We start from the raw sequence: 13,745 nt of genomic DNA, 5'->3' as shown, positions 1-13,745 counted from the left end.
AGTTTGACAGCAATTCAGTGCTGTTGCTTCATTCAATTTATGCTGTTGGGACTGGAAATGTTCATGGTGCTTAAGAATAAAGTATTAAAAAGAAACCTTAAATAAAAAGGAAACTCAAAGGAAGACAAAGGCAAATATACAGAGAGACACAATATATTTTTTCCTCTGTAGAGAGCATCAAAGTATAAGCCTGCATGTAACCTGTACAAATCCCGATCATCAGAAACGACAGTCTGCCACACTGTTATTTTGCCTAGGATTCCTGGTTAAGGGTTTGCTTACTCTTTTCCTCAGCAGCCAGATATTTCTTTGGAAACAATGGCTTTCTTAGGTCCAGGTATCCAGTGCCGAGGTATGGAAAGGACTGACATGGGTATTTTGATGGTCTAAGGAACAGTACGTATTCCTTCATGCAATAACCAATTGTTTAAAACTGATCAGACTCCTGCACTCAACAGCTATTTCTGTCATGGAATAAAGATGAATTTCCTGTGAAAATGCAGAATTTTAAATAGGATTAAAGTTCCTTCTGTTAGTGGCTATCGATGCAAATGGTCCTAAAACCACTGAGTTAATAGGTGTATCAGTAATATTACAATAGATATATCTACAAGAAAAGTTCTACTGGAATTGCAAGAGACGAATGTTGACAAGCACAGAACATATATTGGTATCTGTAGCATGGACTGAGTATTCACTCCACAAAGACCATGAGGCTACCTTCATTTCAGTCAGGCTTAGAGATGTATTCAGATGTAGCAGATGTAACTTGTTGAATATCTTTCAATGGTTTTCACCAGAAGAATAGCAAAAATAAAAGCTGGCTTCACTTAAGATAATCAGTTCAAGCTCACTAAATTTGTAAGACTTAACCTACACCCTCCAGATGTTTCCTTAGTTACAAGCACATTTAATTTCTTCCAGATTTTTCAAACAAACAGAAAAATAATTGCATCAGTTCTCTTCCTAAGCCTTCAATGTTACACAGAAATTGCACTATCCAGGACACTGGAAGCCCAGCAAAGGAGTGCAGGGTTTATCAAAGCTCAGCACAGCTAACACAGGTCCTTTTTTTCTCAGTAAAATGGCCTCCCTCCCTCCTTAGACTCAGATCTCCAGTAAAGAGGGAAATCACTGTTATTACTAAGCCAGCGTGCAATGCACACATCATGATATTTCTCTCTCACTGACTATATCTACCTAAATTCATTTACACTGCAGATTTGAAGAACCATTCAGTAATGTCCTACTGAAGAAAACTATCTCCTCTCACTGCATTTCAGTCTGGCCAGTATGAAGGATTCCTTTTAATTAGTCATAGGAGGTGTTGCCTGCTATTCTAAGAAACAAAAATTCAAAATGGGAAAGAGAAAATAGTTGACCACCTATCTATACCCAGTCATCATTAGCAATTTGCAGCAAGCTAAAAAAGCTGTGTATATTCTTGCAACACCTTGTTGAATACTTCAGATTGACAATGCAGCCTTGCATCCTGCATCCTCCATACTTGATTCTCTGTCCTGTGGAAGAAAAAGTGTATGCGTTTGGTTTTATAGGCTAAGGAGATACTCTACTGAATAATCCTCTGGGGACAGATGCCACTTTTCCATTCTTTTAAATTTTCCCTCTCATGTGAACATGCAGTTATAACCTCAGATCAGAGGAGGGAACAAAAATATGTCAGGTAATTGTGTTGAAGTCTTAATGGCTCAGACCTCTACCAGACTCTAACACCGATCTTTGTAATGCAAATTTTCTCCATCATTTTTCTTTAAGCAGGCAAGGATGAGACTGGAATACAGGTAGCTGCCCACCTGCAGAGGTGGTCCTCATAGAATTGGCAGAGGAAGGTCTAATCACTGGCAGCTGTTTGAAGCTCACTATCCTGGTTGTTGGCCATTACTGGTGGGAGGTCACCCATGCCTCCTTTCAAAATGTCGCATGATACAGTTCTAAAGATTTTTTCTTATCCCAGTTTTTATGTATGAGGTTTTTTTCTGAAGTTTTAGTCATTCGAAAAATAGGGCAACTAAAACTAATAACTTATTGACAGATGCTGGTTTTGTGTTTGGCTCCAAGTATAACAAGAAAAATACTATTTTGTTTTTCTAAACAGAGAGTCCATAAAAAATTAGACCAATTGTTGGACTTCAGCATCCTCAGAGTTAGACAACGTAGGGGACATTTTAATTTCATACTAAAAGGCAACATTTATTCCACTAACAAAAATGAGCCTGTTTGTTTTAGCTTTAAGGTCTAGTAGCACAATATGGCTCATATCTACGAGGATAAATTATCTTCCCACTGAAAAAGGGTAACTCTATACATGTTCCCTATTGGAAACAGTCCATGTAAAGCTCTGAACTGTGTTCACGGACTGTCTTAGAGAATACTAGTTGGTATAAGCCAAAACTGTGCCAGAAATCATGCTAGCAATTAAACAATATGAATAATAATGGGCCAATATTAATTGGCACTTTTAAACTTTTCTTTTTGATAGAATAGTGTAGCTGGAACCAAAATACCACTTCCAAAATGCATTCAACAGCAATTTCTGCAAGGGCACAAGCCTTTAAAAATTAAAAGATGATTTTTTAAACTAAAAGTTAGATGATTCGTCTATTAAGTAATGCTTTCTAGCCTTTTTATTTTATTTTTTCATTGTTTCAATTTGAAACACAGAGAAAATGTACTTAAAAAAATCAGAATGAAGAGTAAGAGAATCATCTAAGTATGTACATAAGTGCGAACAGGACAGGTGCACGTGCTTGCTTTAGAGATTTTTTGATCGAGTAAAACTTTTAAAAGTCAAACTGAATCTCAGCAGATCTGTGATGCTGTTCATCATTTAAAAAGAATGATCAAAACAGAGGCAGTAAAATGGCACTGCACAGAGTCCTGGTAGCCAGAAATCAGACTGTAACTGCAAAGCTTAATTTATTTAATGAACCATCAATTTTATTGCCCATTTCCGCAAGAACACTACACTCCAATTACTGAGAAACATGACGTTCTTTCGGAAGTCATACTTAGCAGCTTCTTGTGTCAAATTTCTGCACCTCAAACTTGTCAGAAATGTGATAAATGAGTGAAACACTACCCTACACTTATCAATTTCTACATCTAACTCCATGGCTATTCCTTCACACACAGAAGTTTATTACTGAGGGTTCTAAAGGGGCTTCAGAAATTAGAAAATAATTTATTCTGAAGAGTGTAAAATAGACCAGTTCTGCTTCAAATTTAATCACAATTTTACCATTAACTACAGCAAAATGAAGTACAGCAAAACACAAACCAGGTTTTTTTCTTTTTTGTTCTTTCAAACCTTCAAAGAGTAGATTATAAGCAATTTTTTAAAAGGGTTAAGTTCAGATCTTATGTAAAATCAATCTCACAAGCAGGATTTTTTTAAGCAGTTATTTGAACCTCTGATTTTTACAAATATAGTTTAATCATTCAGGTTATAACACAAAAGAAGAGAGCTCCCCTCACAGACAAGTCACCAAAAGATAACTAGACAGTTTCATTTTGGAATTATTAACATTTTGACGTTCTGCTCTTCAGGAAAAAAAAAAATCTAAGGGTCCAGAATACGTAAGGTGGAATAAGACACTTTCAAAATTTACTGAAGAAAAAGTTAAAAGGTGACTTGATCATGAGAGATTTCTGATAGCAAATGGGTGTTTATGTTAGCAGAAAAAAAGGCATGATAATGCTCTAGAGCTGAATGCCAAAAGTAGACAAATTCATATCAAAGCACAAGCAATTATTTTAAAGTGAGGGTCATTAATCGGTACTGCTATAACTCACCCCGCAGATAAACTGTATCTTCTGATGTATACACCATTGCCAGAAAGTAAGTCCTCAGATAACCCCCATCTTTAAATAATCTGAGAGTAGCAAGACAACAGGGACCACCGTAGTACATAGGGTTTGTGGGAGACGACAGAGATACTGAAACAAGGAGGAAAGGCCTCAGTCCTCCTCACCCCTCACCACTACTTAGATTAATTTTGATCAAAATATCTATGCAATAAGATAAACTTAGAAAATATGTTTAAATAATTTAATTTAAAGCCTTCATTTGTAAATTCTATTGTATTTGCTTCTAATACACTTGACATAGTTTTTTATTGTTTTTTTTTTTCTATTGAAACAGGATCTTATTAAAAAAAAAGAAATTCCCTTCTAGGCTGAATTCACAACCTATTTTGGCATTTTTAAATACTTTTGCAACTTTCAAGAAATATCTTCAGAATAATGGATTTCTGGCTCTGAAAATTTAAGAATATCTTCCTCCTCTAGTTTAAGAAAGACCATTGCACATTCACTATTTAATTTATATTTCTGCATGATATTTTATTTTATACAATGTACCTGATACTTAAATAATGTGATCTTGAGCTTGTCAGCAATTTTAATTCTAAACAATAACCCATTGTAATGTATAACTAAAAAAATCAATTTTAGTGACTCGAGATTTGCTCTCCAAACCTCGTAAGTCCTTACTGTAATCAGTTACTTATCAGCACAAGCTAAATAAAACCTCATTCACCCGTATACTTGATTTTACACTGACACGCATTACTTCATCGTTATTCAGTGAACTGTAACCTATAATTATATTGAAGGAAAATAACTTGTGTGCTGTTGACTAAACTCATGAGAAACTTTGGCCACAGAATGGCAATTAGTTTTCCTTGACTAGAGGTCTTTAGTGGATCAACAAGGTAACAGCAAGTGTACTGAGACATATTTTAAAGAATTAGTATTTCTATTCAGCAATATTCTTATCAATGACAACACAAATGCACATTAATCCCTCTTCTGAGACACTTCTTATAAGGTCAGTAATAGCAGATGTTCACAGGCAAGTCTATACTTTCACTTTATATGCATAATTTAAGTCTCTTTACTTTCCTGTGAAGTACACTTCACTTTTTCCATTGCTATCATGAGACTGAGGACTGCTGTGCTTAGAAGATAAAATTAATATTGTGTTGTCTACACTGAGATTCAAAGCTAAGGTAAGGTTTTCAAAATAATAGATTAAGATGACACAAATTATTAACCCTTCCTCCCTCTCCTCATCCCTCCCTCCCTCAAAAAGGATCACCTACTCTTACATATGTTCTTAAATCTAACTGAAGAAAGCAAAAATATGGTAACAAGATAAATTGCTGCCTTTGCTTAATCTACAGCAAAATAAACAATATGAGAAAGCAGTAACACTTTCTGTTCTACTAATGAACTGCAGAGAATTAATGTGATATTCTTTGTAGGAGAACTGATGATGAACTTATTGGCTGTTTATGTGCCTGCCACTGTAATTTAGCATTCATTAATAACCACTTAAATTAGAGTGCTGTTGAACAAAAGTACAGTCTGTGCCATTGCAACACTTTTCAACTCTCATCTTATTAGAGAATTGATCAGCTTGAATATTAAGGGAATGATCTTTCCACTGCCTTCCATTCCATAGGGCAGTGTAGTTGTTGGTCGCCCATTGCGACAGTACCTAACATCCTAGAATATGTTTGGTCTCGTTTCTAGTCCTCAAAAACATAGTTTGTCCTCATTAAAAGTAACATCAATTATATACAAAGACACTTTCTGTGTAACGTGGAATAACAGACCAAAACAATCATCTTACCTTTATACTTAACCCAAATCCTCCTACAGCCTGTCTTCTAATTGTTACTGTTCTTTCCTGGAAAAAAAAAATAAATCAAGTTTTGTTAGATTTGATGTTTTCTGTCATAACATCTATATTCACACTTTAATAAGTTGTTTCTGTGCTTCCATCCTACATTGATCTTTCTTGTTTTAATAAACTTGTGAATTCATGAATTCAAAAATCCCATGAAAACTACACTGCAGAGAAAAAAGACAAAGCCTGGAAGAAAAGCAGAGGTCCTGTCTCAGACAAAAATTAACTTGTTCAATTCATACCATACTAGCAAGTACTGCAATGCAATAAGAACAGCACTGTAGAGTTTAACAATTAGTGCACAACACATGCATTTCAAAGGTCTTAACATCGACTAGTCTTAAATTGATCCTATACGGACACTGAGCACTACATGCTGAAGTACATAAACTGCATTCCTGTAGCACATTTTCCAATTTAGTTTCATCCAAAAGGAATACAGCTTGTGTACTGCAAAACCACTCAGTGATATGAACCAAAGCATGATAAGTGCACATGATCCAGAAATTAATTTCAAAGCACAGTCCTGATCCATATTAAAAAACTAATACCAACACAGTCACTAATGACCTCAGAGATATGGATTAAAAATTGTAACCACTGATTTAAAGGGTGTTGTTAAAGACAGAATTATTTAAAGCAGCCTATTTTTTTCCTTTTATTGCTCGTTCTAAAATATGTTCTGTAAAAACTGTAGGTTAGTATCTGTCTTAGATACGAACATCTTCAGAAAAGACTTTTTTTTTCCTAGTCTCTCTCTCATTGACTTCATTCACAAAGATAATTTAGTATTACTCAATTTGGTTGGGCAACCATAAATAGATGTATAATGGAAATCAGCTCTTGGCTTTGTGGTTGGTGCTATCGTGAGGGTTTTGGCTTTTATGACAATGGGACACTCTTTGACAACTATAACCTGTTAGGGAGGGATGGGATCCACCTGTCTAAAAGAGGCAAGGGAATCTTTGGCAGCAGGCTGGCCAACTTGGTGAGGCGGGCTTTAAACTGAAGGACTTAGGGGAACGGGTCCAGAGCTGTAATGCTCATGTCATTGCCTCTATTGGGGGAATAAGCTAGGCCAGTCAGAGCAGGGAGAGAGTTCCTTAGCTGCCTCCCAAGATAGGAACAAGAAGGCCAGCCGCCTCGAGGTTATGTATAGATATCACGGATCCTCTTGTGCCCCTCCTGGGAAACCTGCATGCTTGGCTACCTCTCTGAAATGCTTGTATACCAATGCATGCAGCATGGGGAATAAACAGGAAGAATGAGAGATCTATGTGCGGTCGCAGGGCCACGATCTCATTGCAATTACAGAGACATGGTGGGATAGCTCTCATGACTGGAATGCTGTCATGGATGGCCACGTACTTTTTAGGACAAGGTCAGCAAGGCAAGGAGATGGAGTTGCCCTTTATGTGAGAGAGCAACTGGAATGTATAGAGCTGAGCCTAGGGAAGGATGAAGAACGAGTAGAGAGCCTATGGGTAAGAATTAAGGGGCAGGCTAACATGGGTGACACTGTTGTGGGGGTTTACTACAGGCCACCTGATCAGGAAGAGGAAGTAGATGAGGCCTTCTACAGACAGATGGAAGTAGCCTCGTGATCGCAGGCCCTAGTTCTCATGGGAGACTTCAATCACCCTGATATCTGCTGGAAAGACAACACAGCTAGGCACCCACAGTCCAGGAGGTTCCTACAGAGCGTTGACGATAACTTTTTGACACAGGTGCTGGAGAAGCCAATGTGGAGAGGTGCTCTGATAGACCTTGTGTTAACAAATAACGAAGGTCTGGTTGGAGATGTGAGAGTTGGGGGTAGCCTGGGTTGTAGTGACCACGAGATGGTGGAGTTCAGCATTCTGCGTGGAGGAAGCAGGGCAATAAGTAGGATCACAAGCCTGGACTTCAGGAGAGCTGACTTTGGCCTCTTCAAGGACCTCCTTGGGGGTATCCCATGGGTTAGGGCTCTAGAGGGCAGGGGGGTCCATGAGAGCTGGTCAATATTCAAACATCACTTCCTCCAAGCTCAAGATTGGTGCATCCCTATGAGCAAGAAATCAAGCAAAGGGGGCAGGAGACCTGCATGGATGAGCAAAGAGCTTCTGACAAAACTGAGATGGAAGAAGGAAGTCTATGGAATGTGGAAAAAAGGACAGGCCACTTGGGAGGAATACAGGAAGGTTGCCAGAGTACGCAGGGAGACGACAAGGAAGGCCAAGGCCCGCTTGGAATTAAATCTGGCAAGGGACATCAAAGACAACAAGAAGGGCTTCTTCAAGCACATCAGCAGCGAAAGGAAGGCTAGGGAAAACATGGGCCCGCTGCTGAATGAGGGGGGTGCCCTGGTGACGGAGGATGCAGAGAAGGTGGAGTTACTGAATGCCTTCTTTGCCACAGTTTTTACTACTAAGGCCAGCCCTCAAGAATCCCAGACCCTGGAGGTACAAGAGAAAGTCTGGAGAAAGGAAGACTTTCCCTTGGTTGAGGAGGATCAAGTCAGAGATCATTTAGAGAAACTGGACACCCACAAATCTATGGGCCCCAATGGGATGCATCCACGAGTGTTGAGGGAACTGGCAGATGTTATTGCCCAGCCACTCTCCATCACCTTTGAAAGGTCATGGAGAAGAGGTGAGGTTCCTGAGGACTGGAGGAAGGCCAATGTCACTCCAGTCTTTAAAAAGCGTAAGAAGGAAGACCCAGGCAACTACAGGCCGGTCAGCCTCACCTCCATCCCTGGAAAGGTGATGGAGCAGCTCATTCTGGATGCTATCTCTAAGCATGTGGAGAAGGTCATCAGAAGTAGTCAACATGGATTCACCAAGGGGAAATCATGCTTGACCTATCTGATAGCCTTCTATGATGACATGACTGGCTGGGTTGATGAGGGGAGAGCAGTGGATGTTATCTACCTTGACTTCAGCAAGGCTTTTGACACTGTCTCCCATAACATCCTCATAGGAAAGCTCAAAAAGTGTGGCTCAGATGAGTGCACAGTGAGGTGGATCGAGAACTAGCTGAACAACAGAGCCCAGAGGGTTGTGATCAGCGGTGCAGTTGGAGGCCTGTGGCTAGTGGTGTTCCCCAGGGGTCAGTACTGGGTCCGGTTCTGTTCAACTTATTCATCAACGACCTGGATGAAGGAACAGAGTGTACACTCAGCAAATTTGCTGATGACACAAAACTGGGAGGAGTGACCGATACACCAGAAGGCTGTGCTGCCATTCAGCGAGACCTGGACAGGCTGGAGAGCTGGGTGGAGAGGAACCTCATGAAGTTCAACAAAGGCAAGTGTAGAGTCCTGAACCTTGGGAGGAATAACCCCATGCACCACTACACGTTGGGGGCTGATCTACTGGAGAGCAGCTCTGCAGAGAAGGACTTGGGTGTTCTGGTGGACAACAAGTTCACCATGAGCCAGCAATGTGCCCTTGTGGCCAGGAAGGCCAATGGTATCCTGGGGTGCATTAGGAAGAGTGTGGCCAACAGGTCGAGGGAGGTTATCCTGCCCCTCTACACAGCCCTGGTGAGGCCACATCTGGAGTCCTGTGTCCAGTTCTGGGTCCCCCAGTTCAAGAAAGATAAGGAATTACTGGAGAGAGTCCAGCGAAGGGCTACAAAGATGATCAAAGGACTGGAGCACCTCTCTTATGAGGAGAGGCTGAGAGAGCTGGGTCTGTTCAGCTTGGAGAAGAGAAGACTGAGAGGGGATCTTATCAACACTTACAAATACCTTAGGGGTGGGTGTCAAGAGGAGGGGGCCAGATTCTTCTCAGTGGTGCCCAGTGACAGGACAAGGGGCAATGGGCACAAGCTGAAACATGGGAAGTTCCATCTGAATATGAGGGGGAACTTCTTTACTTTGAGGGTGGCAGAGCACTGGAATAGGCTGCCCAGGGAGGTTGTGGAGTCTCCTTCTCTGGAGATGTTCAAAACCCGCCTGGACGCAACCCTGTGCAACATGCTCTAGGTGAACCTGCTTTGGCATGGGGTTGGACTAATGATCTCCAGAGGTCCCTTCCAACCCTTAACCATTCTGTGATTCTGTGGTTAGCAGCAAAAAACCTTGGTAGCAGATACACCATATGTCCAGATACAAATTAATGGAATATATAGGTTTTTTTAATGATGTCCTCTACAAGTGGTCTAGATTTTATACTCATTTCATTATATATATATTGCATAGTATAAGTCTGCATATATATTTTATCTATATATGTTCACATATTTCAGCATAATCAGCATAGATCGCCAGTGTCAGCCAGATTTGAAGTCTCTTATGAGAAACATACCAGTGACAGACAGAATGAAATCTCTACAGAGCTATTTTTTCCTCCTTACTTCATATACAAAAAGGCAGAGAAAGGATGTAGGGCTACCACAGTTTTGGAAAACTGATATTGCTGAATTTGGGGGAAAATCCAGTTGCCTTCTTTCTTTCTCACATTTGTGACAAATATGAATTATGTAACTGCAGAAAGAGCAAGCATAAACTAGTCCAATGTTTTGGATGGCAAGACAAAATGGATTGCCTAAATGAGACTTTCCATTTATCTGTTTAGGCTAATGCTTGTAAATGTTTAATCTAAGAAAGAGGTATATAATTTTGCTGTTAAACTGCCAAATGTTTCAATTTCTTTTTTAACATTTGAAATGCATCAAAAATATATACTCTTATATTTGTAACCCACAAATGAATGCATAGCATAGCAATAGAGGAAATATGGCTATCCTGTTTCATCCATGTGCTTCTGTGCTGTTCAGGGGGACCAGAAGAGCCTTCTCAGCTCTCAACTCACACCTCATAGGAAGGAACTTTCACAATGAAGTTCCCAGAAAGTGGGTGCAGTCCACAAAGTTATTTCACTTCAGGCCACAAACTGCACTTAGAAAACCTTTTATCTGCCAGGAAGTTGCAGCCACTGGTAGCAATATATTCAGGGTAAACCGATATAGGCCACAGTATGATGTGTGGTCTAAGCTGAGTTTACACAAACGAACATGAAATACCCAGCGGTGGCTCCACTGGAAGCTGTATTTTTCCTGCTAACTCCACCTCATTTCCAGCTCCAGCTTGTGTTGAACATCTGGTTAAGAACAGAAGTTTGACTTGTAGACTCTAGTGAATACATTCTATTATTTATGTTATACATGCTCAAATCAAATAGAAAATACTTGTGTTACCTAAGAAGATGTTGAAAAATAGCAACCTTTTAATAAAGATAAACTGGCTTGATAGTATTACATTAACCATGAACAGAATAAAGAATATCACACTTCACAATTAAATTTCAAATGAAGTAGTATGCTGAGTGAAAAACATAAATCTTCATTAAAATTTGTAGTTCATGGTATGTCAGTAGTCACTGTAAAGTTTAAACAGTGGCATTTTAAGCTGGAGCTATGCTTTTAAAAAGCCTAACAGAAAGCTGTTCTGCAGAATATTTCTATCCTTGTTGTTTTTCTTAGCACAACACACACACAAGTACCCATACAAAAGAGTCAATAAAATATTAATTCTGCTTTTCACTCAAGCTAAGGAAGAGTCAAGCCAGCCCTGAAAACATGTGATTTGGGGTCTTTTGTGAGTTTACCAGTGCTGTCTGACAGGAAACTAGAAACATTTTACACTGGTGTCTAGCATCACTTTTTAAGAGAAAGAGGTGCATGCTTCAGAAATACTTTGCTAGCATAGCAGATTACTAAATAGAAAAAAATGCGTAAAAGCAAGCAAAGGGAACAGAAAAATTGCAAGCAACCATAATTTTCCAGCACCACATAATTTATCAAAGGGTTTCATCTGGTATTTTTTCTAGGTTGTTCTCTGTCTCCATTGAGATAGACATTAAATATTTCAGGTCTGGATTGTTACTGAACTGAACTTTAAAAGCGTACTGCAAACTAGATCCACACTAGTGAGTGGATCTAGCGGATCTTCATTACATATAACGAAGTGAGTGGATCTTCATAATGAAGTGAGTGGATCTTCATTATATGTAATGAAGGCATTGCATTGTACTTAAGCTAGGCTAATTCAACACACTTCTTAGTCTTGCAATTTTACTTCGGTGTATCTTCATAGAATCATAGAATGGTTTGGGTTGGAAGGGATCTTAAAGATCATCTAGTTCCAACCCCCCTGCCACAGGCAGGGACACCTTTCCACTAGACCACGTTGCTCAAAGCTCCATCCAATCTGGCCTTAAACACTGCCAGGGAGGGGGCAGCCACAGCTTCTCTGGGCAACCTGTTCCAGTGTCTCACCACCCTCATAATAAAGAATTTCTTCCTAAAATGTGATATAAATCTACCCTCTTTCAGTTTAAAACCATTACCCCTCGTCCTGTCACTACATGCCCTTGTAAAAAGTCCCTCTCCAGCTTTCCTGTAGGCCCCCTTCAGGTACTGAAAGGCTGCTCTAAGGTCTCCCCAGAGCATTTTCTTCTCCAGGCTGAACGGCCCCAACTCTTAGCCTGTCTTCATAGGAGAGGTGCTCCAGCCCTCTGATCATCTTCGTGGCCCTCCTCTGGAATCGATCTAACAGCTCCATGTCCTTCTTATGCTGGGGGCCCCAGAGCTGGATGCAGTACTGCAGGTGGGGTCTCACGACCTAGATCTTAAGTGGAAAGACTTACATACTCTTCACAGCATGATAGCTAAAAATTACAAACATGCAAACAATTAATGATCTTCAAAAACACAAATCAGAATTACATACAAGTTATGTATTTCTTTAGTAAACCACCAATAATCCCCTAGTCTGCAATTGCAAACCTCACATAAACAATACAGTGAAACAGCTTTTCCAGAACTGTCAGAAGCATCACACATTTCATACACCAGAATTTTCACTTAGGATCAGACCTCAGTGCTGATAAGCTCCTCTTTTTATTACGCAGAAGTTTAGAAGAAAAATAATAGGACTCATCTAATCAAAGCTAATCGATCTAAAACTAAGCCATTGGTCAAGGCAAGTTTTGTCATGTAATCAGTAAAGAAAAATACAGACATTCAATCCAGATGAGTCAAAACACATGCCCAAGTTAGGTGATAATCATCTTCATCATCTATGCCCTCCACTGAGTATACAGCCAGCATGTCAATTTTAACTTTTGAAAGACGAATCCCCACTTTACAGCTGCAAACTAACTTGAGCAAGGATTTTGATGGTAGATATCAGCTTTGAAATGTTTTCCCAGAAAACTCAATTTTATCTGAGCAAGTTTTTCTTTGTGACTTCCATGACTTGCACGTAACTTTTTGTATGTGACTCACAAAAAACGCAAACAAACTTCATTTTCAGTGTCATCTTCAACCAAGGTGAACTGAATAAACCTTGTCTGCAAAGCACTATATTTTTACGTAAAATAATTTTTATACAATGATTAATACAGTAAAGAAGTTTGACCTGCAAACTGAAGCAGATTTTGTTCTGACGCCTTTAATTAGCATTTCAAATGAACAATAACAGTAATAAAATGCTTTTCACTGGTCTAATAGCATTAAGTTCCTAAAAAGCACTACAGCTATTCATTGATAAAATACAGTGACAACTCTGGAAGGCAACACATTTTGTACTAGTAAAGAAGCGCTCTAAGTATCCTGATTGACCATTTATACTCTTCCAGGTTAGTTAGTGCTGCTCCACTGATTCTAACTATCTGCTTAAAATAAAATCTAACTAAACATCTGTGTCAGATGTAGATTTGTCTATTAATATTTTACTTAGTATTGCTTTCCCCTCTATTTGCACAAGGTAGTATTTGATGATTGAATTTGCAATGGTTTTGCAAATTCCAAAAGCAACTTCATCTCCAACTTTACAAAATAAAACTTGGTTCTGATGAAAAGCTACTTAGTGCAATATAAAGACTAAACAAAATCTCCTGTGAGCTTGTAATTCCATTATCACATTCATCATCTACATTATAATAGAATGATAGAATGGTTTTGCTTGGAAGGGACCTTAAAGATCATCTAGTTCCAACCCCCCTGCCACAGGCAGGGACACCTTTCCACTCGACCAGGTTGC

General features: G+C 39.4%; 1 protein-coding gene across 1 annotated transcript in view; it reads right to left on the bottom strand.

Annotated features, from left to right (window-relative positions):
* The window catches only part of SNTG1 (syntrophin gamma 1), a 418,769-nt gene that overhangs the window by 162,592 nt on the left and 242,432 nt on the right, over positions 1 to 13,745 (bottom strand). Inside the window, exon 6 of the mRNA XM_068396528.1 lies at positions 5,657 to 5,713. Within this exon, the coding sequence (XP_068252629.1) occupies positions 5,657 to 5,713 (57 nt within the window). The remainder of the gene's footprint in view (positions 1 to 5,656; positions 5,714 to 13,745) is intronic.

This window comes from Nyctibius grandis, chromosome 3 (genome assembly GCF_013368605.1).
Source record: "Nyctibius grandis isolate bNycGra1 chromosome 3, bNycGra1.pri, whole genome shotgun sequence".
NCBI lineage: Eukaryota > Metazoa > Chordata > Aves > Nyctibiiformes > Nyctibiidae > Nyctibius > Nyctibius grandis.
This window is presented reverse-complemented; position numbering and strand designations above follow the sequence as displayed.